At 45.5% G+C, this 23848-nt stretch overlaps 1 protein-coding gene across 2 annotated transcripts in view; it reads right to left on the minus strand.

The window, feature by feature from the left end:
* Positions 1 to 23848, minus strand: part of CPNE9 (copine family member 9) — a 231400-nt gene that overhangs the window by 139715 nt on the left and 67837 nt on the right. For both annotated transcript variants that reach the window (XM_078776757.1, XM_068114055.2), the window contains one exon: positions 5731 to 5834. In XM_078776757.1, coding sequence (XP_078632883.1) covers positions 5731 to 5834 — 104 coding nt within the window. The remainder of the gene's footprint in view (positions 1 to 5730; positions 5835 to 23848) is intronic.

Here is a 23848-nt window from a genome sequence, read left to right on the forward strand (position 1 = left end):
ATGCTAGCGATTATTTGGACAGATTGCGAGATGTTTTCCGACTTTATTCAGGCATAGACCGGGCACAAATTGACAATGCCTTAAAACCCCTTTTTATTAATGGTCTATTGCCCAAATTGAAGAGTGAAGTGGAAAGACAATGTATTGCTTGGGAAGGCAAGCCAATGCAAGAAATATTGAATTACGCCTTGCATCATCAGCGGATTCAAGCCAGAAATAGTGCTGTAAATGCCGAGAAATTGATGCAATTACAGAGTCAAGCCCTGATGACTACGAATCAACGTAATCGGTTTTCTGGGCAACAACGCAACAATGCAGTAGGAGATAACCAGAGAGTGGAGTGGCAACCCAGAAACCAAGAGATGCAGCCTAGAAATACAAGTGAATAGGTGAACAGATCAGCCAATGACAGAAATCGATGATTTAATTGTGGAAATATTGGACACTGGAAACGATGTTGTCCATATTCAAATAGGAAGACTAGTTCATAGGAGAAACCAGGATCAAGGGTACCAGTGCTTACTGGTACCTCAGATAACGATTAGGCCTTCATTGCTGCAGATCCCAAATGCCAACAGACCAACATGAATAAATTGTTCCTGCTTCTTGTCTCAAAAAATTTTTCGGAGCAAGAATGAATTTTACTTTTGCTTATTAGCGGATTAATAATTAATTGACTAAATGCCAAAATTGGATTTTTTTTGGAACATGAATTAAAAGATCCAGAATTAGAGTTCATTCTGGAAGCCTCATATTTGCCAATTATAAATGTGGGTTTAGGGAGTATTTTGGGCGAAACAATTTTTTACAACAAAACAATTACCAAAGTGTGGAACATTGCTTTGCAAAATTTTTTGGAAACCAAGTGACGAGCGTCACATGATCAGCAGGTGGGCATTTTGGCCTATTTTTTTGCATGCTGATAGGTCAGTGGTTGACTGACATGTAAATAGATGTATTGTCAAATTGGGATAAATTATTGTGGGACCAAAAAGGGTAATTTCAATGTGACATTATAGGGGTTTTCTAAAAATAAAAAAAATAAACTTTTTATCTATTTGTGTATTAGCGTTTCTAAAATTAAAGGATAAATTTTACGAAATTGAAATGCAATTGACACCCATCTTGATCTGTTAATGATGGTTCAAATGCAAACAAATATACATAATGCTTGGGTTTGTGTATGTTTGTGTGTCAATGTTTGTGTTTTTTTTGGTTTTGTGTGTCAATCTTACAAGAATATCCAGAAAATTCGTAAAATAAAATAGGAATATAATTTGATTATGTACATTATCTCTTTTGTCAAGGGCGATGGAATATACGGATTTGATGTGCTAGGTTATGAGCAGCCATTAATTAATAGTAAAATTGTGAGTAATTTTGGGATTCCATTTTTGATAGAATTTATATGAGAATAACAGCTATTTATGGATAGGAGCTTCATAAACAAAATGAGTACAAAATTAGCCAAATTTGGAAGTGGTCTTACACTGACTTTCCAGAGTACTCTGCTCTTGGATTTTTACATATATAAACTTGACCTTTATCAGCATATAAATTGTGCTGTATGTATGGATGTGTCTTAGGCATAGACGATATGGGCAGATAGTAAAGACAATTTTGTTGAATTGAACTATTGTGAGTTTTAAAACGAAATGCATTGTGAATCTTAAAACCAAGGGGCAGACGTGAATGCGCTGTTATGTGTTTTACACTCAGATGGGTTTTTGTTTGTTATGTTTTTACACTTAGAACACGATGTTACGTGTACCTGCAACATATTTTGTTAATCTGCCACACCTATATTGGCATACTGGTGTCAGTAGTATTCACTAAGTTGCATAGAAAATGGAGGAACAACTTTTAAGGGAGTATACAACCACTTATTTGGCTATTTTCTACAAAAGTAGGGGTTTCAATAAGTGGTAGCTGTATACATGGGATTTATCAAATTAAGTTATGCAGTTTAAACAAAGTTACTGGTAAACAGAAGGGAAATGGATAGTAAATAAATTCTTCAATGCTGGGTAAATTTAATGAGATATTACAAAGACTTATAAGAGCTACTGTTCTTCCTTATAGCAGTGGGAAAAGAGTGAATTAGAACCAAATGAATCTATAAATGAATGTGATAGGGATAATATCCTCAATTTGTGTTACTTATTTGATTGTGGGTAAAGAAATTATTTTATCGTAATGGATTGATAACAGCAGCCTGCAATGTCCTGAGAGTGTGCATCCATGTAATTAGAAATCCCAGATTTGTTTTTACAAACAACATTTGGTAGAGGTCTTATGTCGACGAGCACTTATTTGGTAGATAAAAAAGGTACTGCATGTTGGCAGCCACTTTTGCGGCCATTTAGGCCAAACACATTGAGAGACAATTGTCGTTCAATACGTAATTTACACATGGCTATTTGTAAAAGGGAAGTTGTTGCGATGGGCAACATTTCTGAAGGTTTATTAAAATGTTATAATATGACATGTGTCAAGGCAAACTATTGGATGGGAAAATTAGATCTGGTTATAGAATGAATTTGCTGACCCTTTGAAGTTAATTCTTTGAATTGATTGTTTTACTAGTATTTTGAGTTCAACTTGGAAATAGTATGGTAGAGCTTTGTTAAAACCTATGGTTGTGGTATTTTGGAACGAATTCACAGATCATAGGAAGTTGATAACAATAGAAACAAATATGGACCCCGGGAGATAGGGGCATCAGAATAAGGCAAATAATCAGATTTATGTTATATATTAAGGGATTTTCTTTAGTCACATTTTAAGAAGTTGTTAGTTTGGTATATAATGTTGAATGTCATTGACATAAATGAGGGCATAACAACTTGTTGTGAACTATGTCTGTTTTACACGATCGATGAACTCATATCACCACAAGTAACACTGTTAAAGAAAAACAAAAAGCGGGGAGGACTATGCTAATAACACATTAGGCATAGTTTGCTTGTTTGCAAGAATTGTTGGGAATTAGATATTCCTGTTTGTGATTTAAATCATATATAATCATTATTAATGCATTTATTTTCTTTGAGTTGAGTTACAACACCTGCATGTGTTTAATTTTTGAATTATATGAACCTGAAAGCAATTGTGGATGCTATTCTTAGTTTTAGTAGTGTAAAACACATGTCTGATTTGAATATTATTCGTGTGAAGTTGTTATAAAAGATAGTGATTTCATGTTACAATGTACCCCATCTGATTCAATCTGTGTGGAGAGCAGATATAAATGTGGCTAAGTAAAGGAAAGACAAGACCACATCCCAAATGGAGTGATAACGACATCTGGGAAGAAGTTTGAAAAAGGAAAATTTGTGAAAATGAGGTTAATCTTGGCATACACCCTCTTTCTCAAAGAATGATGAAGAAATGCTCCTTTGGAAGATGGATGTTTACCTTCACCAAGGGAAAATTATGTGACCATTTGTCTGGGTCACACTGCAACATATGGAAAAGGGCGATCACTTACTTGTGTTCAAATACCTCGAACATTCATCACATCAGCAATTGCAGGACGACGATAGTTTACCTGCAACGTTTACGGGATACGGTGGCGTGTGTCATTACTTCACCAACTTCCGGGGAGCCAGCCTGGAGCTGCAAGCGAACGACTGCTTTTTCCTTCACAACAGCTGTGCACGATTCTGCTGTGGGCTCCTGGTATGGACCATGGGCAACTGAGTACCATGGTCCCAACATCATCATTGCGGATGCATCCGGCATCCCTGCTCCACATCTTGTTGACAAATCAACATCACATCAATACTTGCTCCATGCTCACGATTAGTGAGGAGGCAAGTCGACTACAACTGGATGGAGGCCTTGTTCAAATCTACTATGGCTCACAGCAAGAGTGGCAAGGATGCTGCATGGAGAGCAGGGTCAGTCTTTGACTCTGCCCAGCTATCACAACAGCGGAAAATCCTATGCAAATAGTGAAGGTGTGATGAAGACAACAGGAGAAAAATGTTTTATGCTGAAATTCCAAACACAAGTGATCCGCCCCTTTTTTCAAACAAAGAAAGTCAATATTTGATTAAAGGCAAATATTTTGCCAAATGTTGCAGATGCTTTATTATTTTAATGATGAACTGAAATTATTGCGTTTTGGTGAAGGTGAAATGTTTTGTGACCTTTATGCAAATGAGTTGAATTGAATTATCAACATAGAAAGAGTAAATGAACAAGGAAATGTATTGTGATCAAAATTCTTCCAGAATGACGGTGTATGCCTTAGGAAATTGAATTACCAGATTAGGGTTTTGAATATTTAATGTGGTAATGTTTAGATTAATGGTTAATATAAACATAAAAGAAAAAAACCGGGGACTGTTGGGGAATAAATATTCATATTGACCATATTGTTAATACTAGGGCATGCCCGTACTATATATAAGCTAGGACGTGCCCGTACGTGGGTGCCCGTTCCTTGCCAAAAAAAAAAAAAAAAAAAAATTTGTGTAGGGGTGTGCGTGTGTAAACATCCTAGGGCGTGCCCGTACGTGGGTGCAAAAAAACATGCGTGCAAACAACAACAACAAAAAAAAACTTTGAAACCACGTGGCAGTAACGACCACAGAACCCCCCCCCCCCCTCAATTTACATGAATGGTTTGGTCCATTCGCAACGACCACAGAACCCCCCCCTCTATTTACATGCAATGGTTTGGTCCATTCGCAACGCCAAAGCGAACGGCGAACGGCTAAATCGCCATAGCTCGGTAAGTACTTGTCCGATTAATTTCAAACCTTGAAAAGGCACATCCTCGGGTCCCCAGCAATATACCTGGCAAGTTGCAAGTATATCGGACCCGTGGTTGTCGAGAAACAGCGGTCACAGACAAACAAACAAACGTACAAACGTACAAACATACAAACGTACAAACGTACAAACAAACACACAGAGATTACTGGAATTATAGATAGATAACTACCGAATGTGATCTGGTGTAAAAATGCTCTGTGGTGCAGTTTGATAAAACTGTGAATCCTCTTGAACTATTTAGCTTCTGTTAAAGAGCTAACAGGTGGTCCAGAGAGAGAGAGTTAATTTAAGGAAACAGAATGTGTAATGCTCTTGGACTGCCATCTGTGTCTATCAATATTTAGCCTGTGTTCCATAGATGGAACACAGGCTGCAAATTCCCCCTCAGCAGGTCAGAGCATTTGACCTCTTGAACAGAAATAAGTACTAGCTGGCCAAGAGGGAGCCAAATAAGGTTTTGGATAAGGGACACCCTGGATGCTCTGTAACATCAAAGGAGTTTGGGGCTTTAAAACCAGGAGAAAGTTGTGAGCAGGAGCAGAGTGGACGGGGAACAACTGAAGACTGGTCAGCAACTGAACGAGCTTCAAAAGACCTACAGACCGAGCTTCAACCAAGACCTACCAAACGAGCTTCAACCAAGTCCTACCAAACGAGCTTCAACAAAGACTGGAACAAAGACTCATTAAAGATCTCGGCTTAGTAAACAACAAATTCTCAAGTATACAACAAATTCTCAAAAGTGAATAAAACATTGATTTTGCTAAACCGAGTCTCTTGAAGTTTTAGTAACATAACACCAGTAATTGTTAATAATTCTCCAAGAACACCAATACCAATCTCTACACATTCGAAACAACAATGTGCCCTTCTCAACACTCAGTAGTTCCTTCAGGAGAGTTCCCACAGTCAATGTCCATATCAAACAACCAACACCATCCTCACGTTCCATCCTCGTTGCTTCTGTAGAACACCAGGAAGGGGTCAGATTTGCCAAAAAAATCCTTCTTGTCCAGTCGGTTTCCACACAGCTGCATTGTGGCCACATCCTTATGGACAAAACAATGCGCAAGGGAGGGGATAAGAAGACTGATGTTATGTAGTGTGAAAGCCATCGTGATGTGAAAACAAATTTAAATTATTGAGTGTCATACTTTCAGTTCATTGCTTCCTGTTGCATGTAATTCAATGACTGCTGCAATAACTTTCCCAGAGGTTTTTTTTTTTTTTTTTTTGGATACAAGATCGAGGCTCGTGAAAGAGCTAACATTAATCACACAAAAAGACAAACCGACACACAAAACACAAAAAACAAGGGGAGCGGCAGACAAGATGGGGAGAGAGGGGGAAGGACACAAAAGAGAGGGGGAAGAGGGGGAAGGACACAAACACAACATTTGAGAGCAGGGACATCGGGAGGACTTGGGGGGAGGTGGGAGAGGAATAAAACATATGAACACTGCAAGGACTCTGGGGTGAATTACCGGGGGTAGAAAAGATCAAGGTTTTCGATGGGGGAAGATAAGAGATGGTGGTGAACAGCTGTTATAAAGACCTGGAGGGAGGAGTGGGATTGAAGGGAGTGGGGGAGTTTGTTCCAGAGGCGGGAGAAAAGAGGAATGAAGGAGTGAAGGTGAGCAGAGAGCCTAGACTTTGGCAGTTTAACCATAAGAGGGTTGCAGGCAGATCTTGTGCGACCTGAAGGAATATTGGGGGGACAGAGCACAGAGAGAGCTGGGGGAGCAAGGCCGGAGAGGAGTCGGTAGAAGACAGAAAGACCACCAACCTGCCTGCGGTGAGTGAGTGAAAGGCCCTCGGTGTTGACTACATCGCAGGAGATTCCAATGATTCTGAAAGCTTTGGCCTCAACAGCGTGAAGCCGAGCAAGGTGTGAGGCAGGAGCACCAGCCCAGAGGGGAGAACAGTATTCCATTGAGCTGCGGATGATAGCCTTGTATGTGGTGAGGAGCTCAGGTGTGCCAAGGAAGGACTTCACACGACGGAGGATGCCCAGTCGGCGACTGGCTTTGGAGGCCAGCTTGGAAATGTGGTTTTCCCAAGAAAGATCATGGCAGATAGTGAGACCCAAAAGCTTGAGCGACAGAACTTCTTGGAGAGGATTGTTCAGAAAGTAGATGGGAGGGTTGTCCAGTCGGTCCTTTCGGAGAGACATTGTAAGAGTGTGAGATTTGTCAGGATTGAAAGACATGTTCCACTTGTTTGATCAGTCTGTGATTTTGTCCAGGTCTGCAGAGAGTGAGGAGGCTGCAGACTGCAGATCTGAGGGATGAGGAATGGAGCGACAGAGAGTAGAGTCGTCAGCAAAGAGATAGAGAGGATTTTCAAGAGAGTCAGAGAGATCATTGATGAAGACCAGAAAAAGCACAGGGCCCAGAACACTACCTTGGGGAACTCCAGCCTGAACAAGAAGAGGAGATGAGAGAAACCCATTCAGGGCCACACGTTGACTACGACCAGACAGGAAGTCCGCCAGCCATGCGTGGAGATTTCCATGGATACCAAAGGAGGAGAGTTTTTTGAGCAGAGCAGGGTGCCAGACCGTATCGAAGGCACGTGAAATGTCAAGGGAGACAGCTCTAATTTCCTGTTTGGTGTTGAGGACCTCCATCCATTGTTGAGAAAGCAGAAGCAGCATGTCCAGAGTAGAGTGACCAGGTCTGAAACCAAATTGATGATCAGAGATCAAGCCATTGGAGAAGAGGAAAGATTTAATATCTGAAGCAATGATGGATTCCATGACTTTGCTGATAATTGGGAGAAGGCTGATTGGTCTGTAGTTGCTGGGATCTGTTTTTGCACCTTTTTTGTGCAAACCGGTGATGCTGGCTGATTTCCAAGCAGATGGCAGATGACCTTGAGCAAAAGAGAGGGTGAAGAGAACAGAAAGAGGGAGTGAAAGAGCAGAAGAACATGATTTTAGGACCCGTGGGCTGATGCCGTCAGGACCAGTTGCAGAATCAGAGTCGAGGGTTGACAGAAACTTTTCCACCTTGTCAGGAGGAAAGGACACAGAGTCCAGGAGCAGCTGGGTACGACTGGGTACGGTGGGTACAGAGAGGGATGGGTTTGGGACACAAGATTTAGAGGCAAACACAGAGTTGAGGCATTCAGCTTTTTCACGTGCGGAGTCAGCCGTTAAGCCGTTTGAGGTGAGGGAGGGGATGGAGGGGGAACAAACACCAGAAACAGATTTGACCAGACACCACCAGGATTTGGAAGAGGGAGACAGATAAGAGAGTTCGGTCTTGAGAATGGTGAGATATTGTTTCCTGGCTCTCCTGAGGGTGGACACACACTTGTTTCGGGCTTTGTGAAAGGAAATGAGATTTCCTTCCGTTGGATTTGCTTTCCAGGAGACGAAAGCAAGTTGTTTCAGGGCAACAGCCTCACCACAAGATTCCGTGTACCATGGACGGGAGGAAGGGTATGACAACTGAAGACGAGATGGTATAAATCTGTGCATGAGAGAGAGCAATTTACTTTGAAATAAGCCACCGATATAACAATTCAGGAAGACATGCGACTTCGCCTACCATTCACGTGGTGGACCTGCAAACGTTTCGCTACTGCACAACATATTTTGATTTGATTTGATGTACAGAGCATCAGTGCTGCCGAGCAGTTTCTTGTAAAGGGTTGTACTGAGTGGTTTGCTATTGCTTTCCCAGCTTTGTTTGCACGTGCTCTATCCCTTTAAATGCTGAAAATCAAGCAGGGAAGATGCACAAAAAGGTCTTTGGTACGACTCGGTCAAGGTTTGAACCATTGACCTCCCACCCGATGATCAAAAAGAAGACGCTCTAACCATAATGCCACCATTTATGATACTATATATATATATATATATATATATATATATATATATATATATATATATATATATATATATATAACTGTGAGAAATAGTAAAAACTCCACAGTACGAGAAGGGTGTCTCATTTGTATTAAATAAATATTCGGGAGATTAAATAAGACGCGGACGTAGCTTCAGGAAGGTCGATCTTTAATTCTTGACAAGCTTTCGACCAACAAAGGTCTTCTTCTTAGTCGTCCCCAAGTTTAACTTCCGCTGAACTTGTGGACGACTAAGAAGAAGACCTTTGTTGGTCGAAAGCTTGTCGAGAATTAAAGATCGACAGTCCTGAAGCTACGTCCGCGGCTTATTTAATCTCACGATTATATATATATATCTATCTATAATTCCAGTAATCTCTGTGTGTATGTTTGTATGTTTGTATGTTTGTATGTCTGTATGTCTGTGACCGCTGTTTCTCGACAACCACGGGTCCGATATACTTGAAACTTGCCAGGTATATTGCTGGGGACCCGAGGATGTGCCTTTTCAAGGTTTCATATTAATCGGACAAGTAGTTACCGAGCTATGTCCAAAAAACGATTCAACCAATCAGAGAGCAGCGAGCTATCACGTGTGCCGAACGTGCCGAACAGACTCTGCCTCGGACGGCACATTTGAGAGCGTATTCATTTATTTCACGTTGGCAAACTATGTTGGCGTTAAACTATGTTTTAAAACTAATTAAAACTAATTTGCGATTCATCGTAACTGCGATATGCGACCTTCCGGACAGTGAAGACTGCACTTCCGGCAGCCAATCACAGAACGCGTTGTTGCGTAGGCGTGGCCGATGTGAGAGCGAGCCGAGCCGAGCGCGTGCGCCATTACGGTTCGTAATTCGATTTCTTCCGGAGAAAATAATAATTTCTCGATTTCTTATGCGCATTATTTCTCCCAATTCAGTCAGAGCAAAGGGCGGAAGCGAAGAGCGTTGTTTTTTTTGTTTACGGGCGTACGGGCGGGGTAGAGCGTACGGGTAGCGTTTTTTTTTTTTTTTGGCAAGGAACGGGCACCCATGTACGGGCATGCCCTAGTATATATAAATATACATACAGTGCATTCAGAAAGTATTCAGACCTCTTCACTTTTTTCACATTTTGTTATGTTGCAGACTTATGCTGAAATCGTTTAAATTCATTTTTCCCTCATCAATCTACACTCAATACCCCATAATGACAAAGAGAAAACATGATTTTAGAAAGTTTTGCAAATTTATTAAAAAGAAAAAACTGAAATATCACATTGACATAAGTATTCATACCCTTTGCTACGACACTTTAAATTTAGCTCAGGTGCCTCCCATTTCTCTTGATCATCTTTGAGATGTTTCTACACCTTGATTTGAGTCCACCTGTGGTAAATTCAATTGATTGGACATGATTTGGAAAGGCACACACCTGTCTATATAAGGTCTCAAGGATGACAATGCATATCAGAGCAAAAACCAAGCCATGAGGTCGAAAGAACTGCCTGCAGAGCTCAGAGACAGGATTGTGTCGAGGCACAGATCTGGGGAAGCCCACAAAAAATTTCTGCTGCATTGAAGGTTCCCAAGAGCACAGTGGCCTCCATAATTCTTAAATGGTAGAAGTTTGGAACAACCAGGACTCTTCCTTGAGCTCGCCGCCCGGCCAAACTGAGCAATCGGAGGAGAAGGGCCTTGGTAAGAGAGGTGACCAAGAACCCGATGGTCACTCTGGCTGAGCTCCAGAGATCCTGTGTGAAGATGGGAGAAACTCGCAGAAGGACAACCATCACTGCAACACTCCACCGATCTGAGCTTTATGGCAGAGTGGCCAGACGGAAGCCTCTCCTCAGTGAAAGACACATGAAACACCGCTTGGAGTTTGCAAAAAAGCACCTAAAGGCCTCCCAGACTGTGAGAAACAAGATTCTGTGGTCTGATGAAACCAAGATTGAACTCTTTGGCTTCCATCTGGCCACTCTGCCATAAAGCCCAGATCGGTGGAGTGTTGCAGTGATGGTTGTCCTTCTGGAAGTTTCTCCCATCTTCACACAGGATCTCTGGAGCTCAGCCAGAGTGACCATCGGGTTCTTGGTCACCTCTCTTACCAAGGCCCTTCTCCCCCGATTGCTCAGTTTGGCCAGGCAGCCAGCTCTAGGAAGATTCCTGGTTTTTCCAAACTTCTTCCCTTTAAGAATTATGGAGGCCACTGTGCTCTTGGGAACCTTCAATGCAGCAGAAATTTCCTTTGCAGGCTTCCCCAGATCTGTGCCTCCACACAATCCTGTCCCTGAGCTCTGCAGGCAGTTCCTTCGACCTCATGGCTTGGTTTTTGCTCTGATATGGATTGTCAGCTGTGAGACCTTATATAGACAGGTTTGTGCCTTTCCAAATCATGTCCAATCAATTGAATTTACCACAGGTGGACTCCAATCAAGGTGTCGAATCATCTCAAAGATGATCAAGAGAAATGGGAGGCACCTGAGCTAAATTTCAAGTGTCATCGCAAAGGGTGTGATTACTTATGTCAATGTGATATTTCAATTTTTTATTTTTAATAAATTTGCAAAACTTTCTAAAGTCCTGTTTTCTCTTTGTCATTATGGAGTATTGAGTGTAGATTGATGAGGGAAAAAATGAATTAAACGATTTCAGCATAAGGCTGCAACATAACAAAATGTGAAAAAAGTGAAGGGGTCTGAATACTTTCTGAATGCACTGTATATATATATATATATATATATATATATATATATATATATAATTATACAGACTTGGCATTTAATATGGAATTTTTTTTTTTCTTGACTTGGGTTTACTTTCTGAACTCAGTGTATCAATCTGGTGAGTTTATTTTACCCTTCGGTGATGTCTTTGTTGAAAGAACCATGTCACTGATTGTCTTTCGCAGCAAGCAGTCAATAACAGGATTATATCACAGGTGGCGTGACAAAATGTAAGGACAGGTACATTTGACGATTGGCTTCACAATCGGGTATATAAGGGTTGTTGCGTTCTGTATTAGTGGAAAACAACTGCTGCACGTCTACAAAAGTTATTGCCGCTTCCTCTGGAGATGGTCCGTCAACTTGACAATGCTGTTTGTCATGGAGTGGTGGCTTTACGAAATTCTGGCATGAAACAGCATGCTATTGCTCGGCAGTATGGCATCACTCAAGGTCACGTGTCAAAGATCCTGAAATGAAATGCTCAGAGGGGTGTCCCTACTCCAATACCTAGGCCAGGACGTCCACGCAGAACCACAAGGAGAGATGATCACCAGCTGCACCGGTTAGTCTGCAATGGCCGAACAAAGTCAGCTAATCGGCTTAGGGCTGAGTGGCAGCAACTGACAAATGTGCCTGTATCCAGAAGGCTAGTCAACCAACGACTGGTTCAAGAAGGCTATCGTGCCAGGCGGCCCCTGAGAAAGCCACGCCTGACCAGACAACACAGCCAGCTCCGATTGCAGTGGGCCAGAGAGCACCGTCAATGGCAGCCAGGACACTGGAATCACATGACCTTCAGTGACGAGTCGAGATTGATTTCTGGACTATCGTCAAGATGGCTGCGTCCGAGTGCGCAGACAAGTGCATGAAGCCCACAACGAAGATTGTATAGTGCCAAGAGTCCAAGCTGCAGGTGATGGGGTGACCGTTTGGGCTGCTTTTCATGCATGGGGCAAAACTGACCTGGTTGTTCTGAATGGAAACCTGAACCAGTTCAAGTACAGGGTCATTCTGGAAGAAACATTGCTTCCATTTGCTCGTGCAGCCTTTCGAGGAAACTTTGTCTTCCAAATGACAATGCACGGCTTCATCGTGCTCGCATGATCCAACACTTTCTTTCTGACCGTGGTGTAGAGCATATGGAGTGGCCTGCCATGTCCCCGGATATGAATCCGATAGAGAACTTGTGGGCAGAATTAACGCGTCAAATCGACAACTTGGACCAGCAGCCTACCTCTGTGCGTGAATTGCAGCAGACTATTGTCAGTGCATGGCAAGCGATTCCTGTCCAAACCTTGGCAAATCTCGTGAACAGCATGCCTCAATGTGTACGTGCTCTCCTGAATGCTCGTGGGGGTTACACGAAGTACTGAACTGTAATTTTATTGTCCGTAATCCCAGTCATAATTTAGCTTTTGTTTTTGTTGAATTTCTTTTGGCTAATGTGCAAAATAAAGAGATACTTCTGGAAAACGTACAGAGGTTTAACACAGTACTGTCCGTGAATTGAGTTCGATATCAGTTTACATCACTTTGAAGGATCAATTTATTTGCTTCGAAATGTCAAATGTGGTTTTTGTTTCTTTTAAAGGTCACATTAACAAAATCTAGAATAATTTCAACATAATTCCAATGAAATTTTGGTTCTAAGTCATCTTGAAAAGTAAGTTCACCCCCACAAAAAAAAAATTCCATATTAAATGCCAAGTCTGTATATACATATATATATATATATATATATATATATATATATATATATATATATATATATATATATATACCCATTTGTTTAATTTGATGTTCTCGTCTAATTTCAATTAACCTATCAAGGGACACACCTTTCCTAAAGGTTAAAACTTGTTCCAAAGGGGTGATATTTGCATCCGCAAGTCAAAACATCTGGATCAAGTCCCCTGCGAAAGATGGCTCCACCCAATGTAATGCTTCCTCCTGACACCACATCTCCAGCAGACTCTCGACTGATTAAAGCAGTTTGCTTGTTCAAAATGAGAAAGATGCCACTGGGTTTATCATACCATTTCTAATTACACAATATTACTCGCCGATACTCCTGTCATTGAGAAAAAGCAATCTAGAAACTGCATACTGTCCAAGCAGCAGGTTCTAATGGAATTTCTGGCAATGCATGACAGTTGACGGGCGAATCGTGCGGGCAACTCCACATGGCATCATTAGTCTGACAAAGACAAACGGGCAGTAATCGTGAAATGGGAAAGATTCCTACGATTTTTCCTTCCATAAGACAGCAACTGCATGCTGTGTACATCTTTGCTCTCAACTGCAAGGTCTTTAATCTATTTGAAGGTGAAAGTGTTGCTGCCCTTGGATGTGTCGTAGTTAGTCTAACTCCAAAGTGCTGCAAACAGGGTTGGCCCGTTTGACGTTCCAATCTGAGCATGTGGCTCATGATTCTGCAATACCAGGTTCAAATCCCATATTCTGTGTCGAGAATGTCTGCTGTTATCTTTAAAACGATTCAAGTTAAAGTACGCTACTGTGGTGCTGTGCATACACGACTCGATTGCCAGAGAGGTAGGCCACAACGCGTGGATACAAACAAGAGTCTTTATTACAAGCTCGCATATCAGCACTGGGCGGGCTCGAGCTTAGAGCCCGCATATATGTCCCGAGGCCACGCCTTGCCCCCGGGCGTGGCCGATCGGCCGAAAGGCAGGGCATGTATTCCAGTTCCCCGCCTGGACGCTCGCGCCACCCACTGGTGCACGGAATTATTGACCCTTGTGCCCGCCACACGCGCACCCCCAGAATTCCCACGCACCTGAAGGGTGAGCTTGCGGGGAAGCCGGATGACCCGGACGAAACGCCCCCTGGCGATGCGTCCAGGGCTGGGGGGTAGCGGGACGGCGGGGCTGGGGGGTGCCGTGGTCTGACCGCCGGGGGGCGGCCTCGACGTGGAGGCAGAGCTGCTTGCGGGGGGTGGTCCAGATCGAGGTGGGCCGGCTTGAGGCGGTCCACGGAGATAAGATCCAGGGAACCGCCGATGTCCACGGTGAAATGTTTGTCCCCGGTCTCCAGCACGCGGAAGGGCCCGTCGTACGGGGGCCGTAGCGGTGCCCGGTGGGCGTCGTGCCGGACGAAAACGTACTCCGCCGTGCGAAGCTCCCGGGCAACGTGGGAGGACGGGCAACCGTGGTGTGCCGTCGGCACCGGGGCGAACCTCCGGGCGGTCTCCTGCAGGGTGGAGCACTGTTGCGCCGTGGACCAAGCAGCCGTGGATAAATTCGCCCGGTACCCGCAGCGGTTGTCCGAAGACCAGCTCCGCTGAGTCGCACGCAGGTCGTCCTTGGGCGCCGTCCTGAGGCCCAGCAGGACCCAGTGGAGCCTATCGGCCCAGCTGCTGTCGCGGAGACTGGCCCGGAGCGCGGCCTTCATCGAGCGATGAAAGCGCTCGCACAGGCCGTTGGCCTGGGGGTGGTAGGCCGTGGTGCGGTGCAGTTTGACATTGAGCCCTTGCGCCACCGCGCCCCAGAGCTCCGAGGTGAACTGGGGGCCATGGTCGGACGAGATGTCTGAGGGGGCACTGAACCGGGCAACCCAAGTGGCGATGAAGGCTTGCGCCACATCAGCCGCAGACGTCGCCACCAATGGCACGGCCTCCGGCCACCGTGTAGTGCGGGCCACCATGGTGAGGAGGTGGGTGAACCCCCGCGAGGGGGGCAGAGGTCCCACCAAGTCGACGTGGACGTGTTTGAACCGACGCTCGGGCACCGTAAACGGGGCCAACGGGGCCTGGGTGTGGCGGTGGACCTTTGCGCGCTGGCACGCGAGGCACGTCCTGGCCCAGTCGCGGACGTCCTTCCTGAGGCCATGCCAGACGAACTTCGCTGCAACGAGCTTCTGGGAGGCCTTCGTGCCCGGGTGGGACAGGCCGTGGATGGCGTCGAAAACCGGGCGCTGCCAGCCAGCAGGCACGATGGGGCGAGGCCGGCCGAGGGAGACGTCGCACAGGAGGGCCGCGCCCGTGACGTCGAACGGCACCTCGGTGACGCGGAGGGCCGTGACGGCGGTCCGCAAGACCTGGACGCCGGGGTCGGAGGTCTGGTCCTCCGCCATCCGGGCAGAGTCCATCCCGAGGTGGACCGCGTGCGCGACGGACCAGGAAAGGCAATCCGCCACCGGGTTGTCTTTACCCGCGACGTGACGGATGTTCATCGTGTACTCGGACAGGGCAGAGAGGTGACGTTGCTGCCGGGACGACCATGGCTCGGTGACCTTGGCCATCGCGAACACAAGGGGCTTGTGATCAACGAAAGCCGTGAACGGGTGGTCCTCGAGCAGATGGCGGAAGTGTCGGACCGCCAGGTGGAGCCCGAGCAGCTCGCGGTCGAAGGTGCTGTAGCGGCGTTCGTACAGGCGAAGCTGCCGGCTAAAAAACGCCAGGGGCTGCCAAGCACCACGCACCCACTGCTCGTGCACCGTGCCCACCGCGTAGTCCGACGCATCGGTGGTGAGGGCGATCGGTGCATCGGGCGCCGGGTGCACCAGCATGGTGGCGTTGGCCAAGGCCAGCAAACGCCGCGGCCATCGGTTCCGGCCAGGCAATGTCACCTTTGCCCGGCTTCCCCCAGAGGGCCTCGTGCACAGGGCGGAGGAGCTGGGCGACGCGGGGCACAAAGCGGTGGTAAAAATTGACCATGCCCAGGAATTCCTGGAGCCCCTTGATCGTGCGGGGGCGCGGAAAACTCTTGACGGCCTCCACCTTGGCCGGTAAAGGGATGGCCCCGTGCCTCGTGATGCGGTGCCCCAAGAAGTCGATGGCGGCGACGCCGAAGCGGCACTTTGCAGGGTTGATGATCAGGCCATGCTGGCCCAGGCGTTCGAAAAGCGTGCGGAGGTGGAGCAGGTGCTCCTCCCGGGACGCGCTCGCGACTAGGATGTTGTCCAGGTTGACATAGATGAAAGGTAAGTCGCGCAAGACGCTGTCCATGAGCCGCTGGAACGCCTGGGCCGCATTCTTCAACCCAAAAGGCATCCGCAGGAACTCAAAGAGGCCGAAATGGGTGATGACGGCCGTCTTTGGGACATCATCCGGTTGTACAGGGACCTGATGGTAGCCCCGGATGAGGTCCACCTTGGAGAACACGGTCGTGTTTGCCAACCGGGCGGAAAAGTCTTGGATATGCGGGACTGGGTAGCGGTCAGGGGTGTTGGCATCATTGAGTTGGTGGTAGTCACCGCACGGCCGCAATCCGCCGCCGGGCTTCGGCACAATGTGCAGAGGGGAGGCCCAAGTGCTGTTGGAGCGCCGTACGATACCCAGCCGTTCCAGCGTGGCAAACTCCGCTTTCGCCACGGCGAGCTTCGTGGGGTCGAGGCGGCGTGCCCGGGCGTAGACAGGCGGCCCGACCGTGGGGATATGGTGCTCCACCCCGTGTTTGACGGCCACCACTGAAAATGTGGGCCGGGAAACTGGCGAGGAGGCGGGTAAACTCGTCCGCTGCCGGAAGCGTACAGACTAACCTATTGGGACGGAACCTTTCAGCAAGCTGCTTGGCAAGCCGCTCGGTGAGCCGCTCAGTGAGCTGCTCAACGAGCCGCTCAGCGAACAAGCGAGCGAGCTGAAGGTTTCGGCCTGGATGAGACGTCTGCGCTTAACGTCGACCAACAGCCCATGCGCACATAGAAAGTCCGCGCCGAGCAGGGCCATTGGCACGCTGGCGGTGACGAACGACCATTGAAAGCGCTGCCCTCCGAACCGCAGTGAGAGGCAACGCTTCCCGAATGTGCGGATGGGTGTACCATTGGCGGCAAGCAAAGCAGGGCCCCGGCCCGCGGCTTGCTTGTCAGACGTGGAGGCAGGGAGGACGCTTACCTGCGCTCCCGTGTCGCAAAGAAAACGGCGCCCGGACGAGGTGTCCGTGATGAACAGGAGGCTGCCGGAATGGCCGATGCTCATAGCCGCAAGTGAGCGCCGGCCCGGTCATTTCCCGACCCGTCAAAAGAACACGGCGGGCGGCACGTTTTAGCCTTGCGGCCGAACCTGGCATGGTAGTAGCACCAGGTTTGCGGCGGTGGCCCCCGCGGCGGCTGTGCCGGAGGCGGTGGTGGTGGCGGCGGCGGTAGTGGGCGGGGCGTAGCAGCGGCCACGAGGGAAGCAGGGGGCGCTGTAGCCTCCGCGCCGGGATCCACTACGGCAGCACCATACACCGACCGCGTGTCGCAGGCCGCGAAATACTTGTCGGCCTCTCCAGCCAGGGCGTGGGGTTCCGTTATTTTGGAACCGGCCAGCGCGAGGCGCACCTGTACAAGTAGCTGGCATCGGAAAAGTGCTCAGAATAAGAAATCCGGGCGCTGGTCTCCAAGCAGGGACAGCATGAAATCCATCCGGACGGATGGTCGTGTGTCGCCGAGGGCGGGAAGGTCCAGGAGGCGGTCAGCACGTTCGACCTCCGTGAGCCCAAACGTGGCGAGGAGGAGACGTTTGAGTGCCTCGTACTTGTGGTCACCCGGCGGGCGCCGAAGGATGGACACGACGCGCGCGGCAGTGCCGGGCCCGAAGGCGACGACCACGTGGTAGTACCTGGTCTCGTCCGCCGTGATGCCCCTGAGTTGGAATTGAGCTTCGGCCTGCACAAACCAAACGTCGGCTTGCGCTTCCCAAAACTCCAGGAGTTTGATTGCGACGGCGTTGGTAGCCATGGCGCGTTCGGGGGTCAGCAACGGCTGAACCAATCGGGGTCACCAGTGTGGTGCTGTGCACACACGACTCAATTGCCAGCGAGGTAGGCTACAACGCGTAGATACAAACAAGTGTCTTTATTACAAGCTCGCATATCAGCACTGGGCGGGCTCGAGCTTAGAGCCCGCATATATGTCCCGAGGCCACGCCTTGCCCCCGGGCGTGGCCGATCGGCTGAAAGGCGGGGCATGTATTTCAGTTCCCCGCCTGGACGCTCGCGCCACCCACTGGTGCGCGGAATTATTGACCCTTGTGCCCGCCACACTACCTTGCCATGTCCTCGCATCCTTGTCTGACATGATGTCCACACTCGACTGTGCCTTAAGGGACCGTAAGGAAATGTGTCTATATAGCTACATGGAATTGGGGTGGGGGATCCAAAGCCAGACTGTGGTAAGTGTAGCATGGTCTGTTTGTTTGGAGTAGCAGTTAGATTGCCATGTAACAGGGACCTGTCAGGTTAACTCTTTTGTTACACGTGATGCTTAGAAGGCAGCATATGTAATTTATAGACAGGTTACATCTTAATTTGTGTGCATGAACACCTCAAATTGTAGGCTGGGCTAATAAGTGAGAACTTTTCATGAGAGAGACACACATCTGTCTCACCAGTGTGTGTCAGCCATGGCAGCATAATGCGCTGTGGTGATGGAAGTCATCTGCAATTATTTTGTGTTGGCGCTGCCCCCATGGGCGAGACTAGGAGAGGAGAGAACTCCACCCATGAGGAAGAACAAGAGAGACCCCGCTTGTGGAAGGAGGGAACAGGAGAGACCCCTAGACAAAGAAGAAGAGGCCTGGGTGTTCAGACCAGAGATCACAAAAGCCTTGTGTGGAAGAAGGACAAGCAACACTGATCACAAGGTTTTGGAGGGGAATGATTTTGGCTTAGTCTCTTGGATTGACCCAAGCTGTGATCACCCTGTGTTTGTGGAGTGTGGAGGAAGAGAATGGAGAGCAATACCAGGAAGCAATCACATAAAGCACAAAGGTGACGAATTGTCACTGGCATTCCACACCAAACACCATCTTCATCGTCATCGTCCTCATCTTGGCTCTTGGGAGATATTCATCTCACACCTGGTTCTCAAAGCGGTCTATTTTGAGTCTGGCATCCACCTTGTGCATCAGAGAAAGGGAAGTCTTGCCTACAATTGTTTTTTTTGCACGAGTGTGATCTGTGGTGCCTCATGGGTGAGGAATTGCTTTATTTCTCAATCATTGCACATAAGTTTGAATATTCCCATTTACCTTTTTGTGTCTATTTGACTCGCTTGATTCGTTGTGTTTCTGCTTGTAGCGTCTCATTACCCTCTTTCCTGCTTTCTTTATAAATAAATCCTTTAAAAGGTAAGAAAACATGTTTCAGCCATCTATCTGTTTCTGTGTGCATTTGTCACCATTATTTCGGCCCAATTGAATGCTCCTTGGAGAACAGTAAAGTAAGACATTAATTAATTTAATGCAGTGCAGTAAAAGATCATTCGGTCCATCTTTTGAGTCTAACTCGGCGCTGAGGTTCTCGTTTTCATGGCAGCTTCAGACGTGACAATATGTATGTATATAGACTTTCAAATGGATGCAGTTAGCGCTGCATTGGTAGATATCCTGTTCGACAATCTTCAGAAGTCTTCATCCTTCATTCGAGCCAGAGCACAAGATTCCAAAATGTACATGCTGTTCACCACCATCTCATACCTTCCCCCATCTAAGAGCATGATCTTTTCTACCAATGTTAATCCACCCCAAACGCTCCTCCTTCAAATTCCCTGTTTTCTTTACTGAAAGCCCCTGTAGTGTCCATCTTGTTTATCTTGTGTACCCCACCCCAGCCCTCTCTCTTCCACAGATCTGATGTCCCTGTTCCCCAACTGTTTTTGTGCTTCTCTCACTCTCCCCCTCTTTGTGCCCCCCCCCCCCCTTTATTATGTTATGTGTGTTAGCTCTTATATGAGCCTCGACTTAATACACAAAAATATCTAATTTGTATGCAAACACGAAGACAACAAACCAGAGAAGGTATTCCTAAACCACAATGCAAAAAATTTCCAAAGACAGGTGCGAATGGAAGAGGTCAAACATCAAACCGAAACAGGAACAAATACAGCCCCAATGAGACCAAAAACGACAAATGAAAAATATTAAATGAAAAAACTGATATACACTGACAACAGAGAAAATGATAAAAGAGCAGGAACGTATAAAAAAAAGAAAGAAGAGTTGGACAGATTGAGCATAGACAAAGAAGGCTCTTTGGAATAGTTAAGAAGAGGTCAGCTCAACTGGGATGGAGAATTAATCATTATTAATGCCCAAGACCAAGGACACTACACCAATGGCTTTAAGAAAATGGAGGGACTGAGTCAATCGGACAAGTGTAGGTTTTGCAAGGTAAAAACAGAAAGTACGAGCCACCTCCTATCAGGATGTACAAAAAACTCATGTCATAGCAGCTGTACACCGAAAGGCACAACAAGGTATGTAAAGTAATCTGCTGGCACATCTGCAAAAGTCTCAACATTCCAGTTACAGAAAACTCATGGAAACATGAACCAAAAGCAATCACTGAAAACAAGGAAGTCATGCTCACGTATGACCTGATGATCCCATTGTGAGTGAACATAGAAAGCAAAGCATTGCGATCCGATATTGTATTGAGGTACACAACAGAAGAGAAGGCATTGCTAATTGAGGTGTCAGCATCCAGCTATTTTGGCCTAATCAATGCAGAAATCAAGAAAATGAGCAAATACCAAGACCTCAAAGATGAAGTGAAAAGATCTTGGAAGCTGAAGGGTGCTGAAATTGTATGACTGATTATTGGAGCAATGGGAATAATAAAAAAGAACCTTACAGGAATCTTAAAAACCATCCCTGGGGATGGTACCGCAAACAAACTGCAGTTGGAAGCTGTGCGTGGCTCGATGACGATCCTCAAAAGGGCACTCGGAACAAACCTTTGAGAACAAGAAAACTTCACAAATTGGTCCATGAATCATGATCCCATACAAAAACGGGGGTGGATACTTTGAGACCTGAGATGGAGGACTTCGTTTCACCTTCTGATACCCACATATGGAGATAAGAATGAAAAACACACACACACAAAGGAGGAGATGAGAAATGACACAACTCCCATGAACAGTTGACTACGTACAATATATTAAACGCTGCACACCAATACTTGTCTCACATAGTCTTTAAAATCGTGTCTCTTGACCTCTGAAAGGATAACTGAATGGTTCTTTCCTGAATGGTTCTTTCTTTCCTGAATGGCTGTAAAGGGCTAAATGGCTCGGCGGATGAAGCTGGACGGCAAAATACCAACATTTTAAATATTACAATATCAACAACTATATATTTTACTTGGAAACTTTTCCTTGGTCATTTTACATACAGTGCAAGCAGTCAAGTCGATGGGCCTTGGGAAATCAACGAGTGACAAAACATACAAAACAAAACGGCAATATCCCCAAGCAATTACCCTCAAGTTTACCAACTAGTCACAGCCAATCACCGTCACAATTCTTCGCCACTTCACATACAACTGATTTGGAGCTCTTCTCTCGACCGTGTGTAAGATTGTTCAAGCATAAAATGCAGGTCACGTGAAAAGCTCTCTGGCTAAGCAGCAGACATCGAATGCTCTGTCTCTTTTTAAGGGGGGGGTTCTGCGATCTGTGTCTGGCAATTTATATTATGCTACGCATATTAAGAGATGGCAGCAGATATCCATGCACCGACAAAATTGCACCAAAGTACAAGAATACAGTATATATGCTTCATCTTCAGTAATAAATGTGAAAGGAAATAAAATATCCAAGGAATGAAAGGAAATAACTATTTCATTAAAAATGGCATGAGATTATGTCATGCAGACAGTCATCCATGGATTATCCCATTATCCATTAGATTTGCCCTAAAGTTCATTTCAGCCAAAAGATTTAATAGATTTCCATATATCTTCTGAACATGTAAAATAATTACTAAAGCTTCATGACATTGGATCTTCAAATTGGATTGGCCGTTGGGTTAATATTCCTCAATTTGAACCCTGGGCTTATGATGCTGAGAACCTCATGGGTTCAAATCCCATATATTATCTGTGTTTGTGTATTGTCTACAGGAATCCTTGTAATTTGCATTAATATACACTCATGTCTGTTAATATTTGCTTTTGCAACTGATTGATGTGCATAGCTCTTCCATGAGGCCTAGATCAATCCTGTTTTTTGGTTTTGGCCTCTGTGACATCATCAGCAACAGATGCAAACTTTTGAGGGGCTTTCTTTCTTCCTTTTGTTGTACACCGCTCCTTTCCTATTCCATGTCCAAGATGCTGCATGACTTCATCGCCGGGCACCAAAGGGGGCCCAGCAATGACGCGCGCCAAAAGGGAGTACTCAGTTTTCACTCCATTTGTTTGCTTGTTTGTTTGTCTGGGCAATATCTCAGACATCCTTTGAGCTAGGAAGCTGAAATTCGAGCACAATAGCACATGCTTTGGCAAAAACGGCATTTTAAAAATATTTTTTGACTAATCAATTAATTGCTTAATTACTTAATTATTATCCATTTATCAATTACTTATTTATTTTCTTTCTCATCTGGGAAACATCTCAGACACCTTTTGAGCTAGGAAGCTAATATTCGGACACGACAGTGACCAAGTGATTTGGCTTGATTGGCAAAATTGGCAAAAATTATTTGGCAAAAAATGGTAATTTTGATTTGTTGATTAATCAATTAATTGATTAATTTATCAACTGATTAATCAATTAATAGTTTAATTATCAACTGGTTAATCAATTAATCGATTATTTAATTTTCCCATTAATTGATTATTTAATTAACTTTCAAAAACATACAGATTCCGATGAAACATTGGTGGTTTAGGCTTAGTTATGCTATTAGCCAGTTAAGAAATTAACAAATACAGATACATTCAAAGTACACCGCCCCCATGCCAAATAAATAAATAACATTCTCCAGCACAGCACATAGAGACGGTATTGGGAGTGTGGAAGTCTGAATGGACTTCCAACTGTTCATGTGATGTCTTTCTCTTCAGAGTAGGTGAGTCATCAATACTTCAGTGATACATTTTTTGATCTATCTGCATTATGGGTTATAGAAATTGTGTGTTTGCTGTGCTTAGGAATACTTATAGGAATAAAGCTTACATTGATAAATCTATGCAAGGAAGAAATACAATATTTTTAAGGTATTGAAAAATACAAAAGGCGAATGAAGCTGTTTTGCCAGACAAGACCAGATAGAGTCTCCAGTAGGCGCCAGCATGACAAAAACACTATGTCTGCATACCTTCATCTGAGGCTGCTTATCCTTTATGGCCTGTGTTGAAATGTTCAACAGATGTTGTACTGTGTCCATGAACGCCAACCTGTCTCAAACCCCTGACCCCTCATTCCTCAGTCTGACTCATCGAGGCTTCAGGAGACTTTCCTTTGTTCGCATAGATGCTATAAAAGGACTGAATTCAACCAAGTCGGGCAGAAGTTTTGCTTGAAATGTTGTGTTGAGTTCATGGTCGTATATGCTGGTGTAGTATATTGCTAACTTTGTTGTAATCCTCGTTATAATCTTAGTGAATCTTCTCCAGATAATAAATCTTCGATAATTGTTCCTGGTGTGCAGACATTCAATCTGTGTGCACCTTCGACAGGAGGGAGAGGTGTACAATAATTGATTGATTAATTGCATAATTAAAATCAATAAATAGTGATCATAAAATAATTTCTTAATCAATT

The sequence above is a fragment of the Myxine glutinosa genome, chromosome 4 (genome assembly GCF_964187855.1).
Source record: "Myxine glutinosa chromosome 4, kmMyxGlut1.1, whole genome shotgun sequence".
NCBI lineage: Eukaryota > Metazoa > Chordata > Myxini > Myxiniformes > Myxinidae > Myxine > Myxine glutinosa.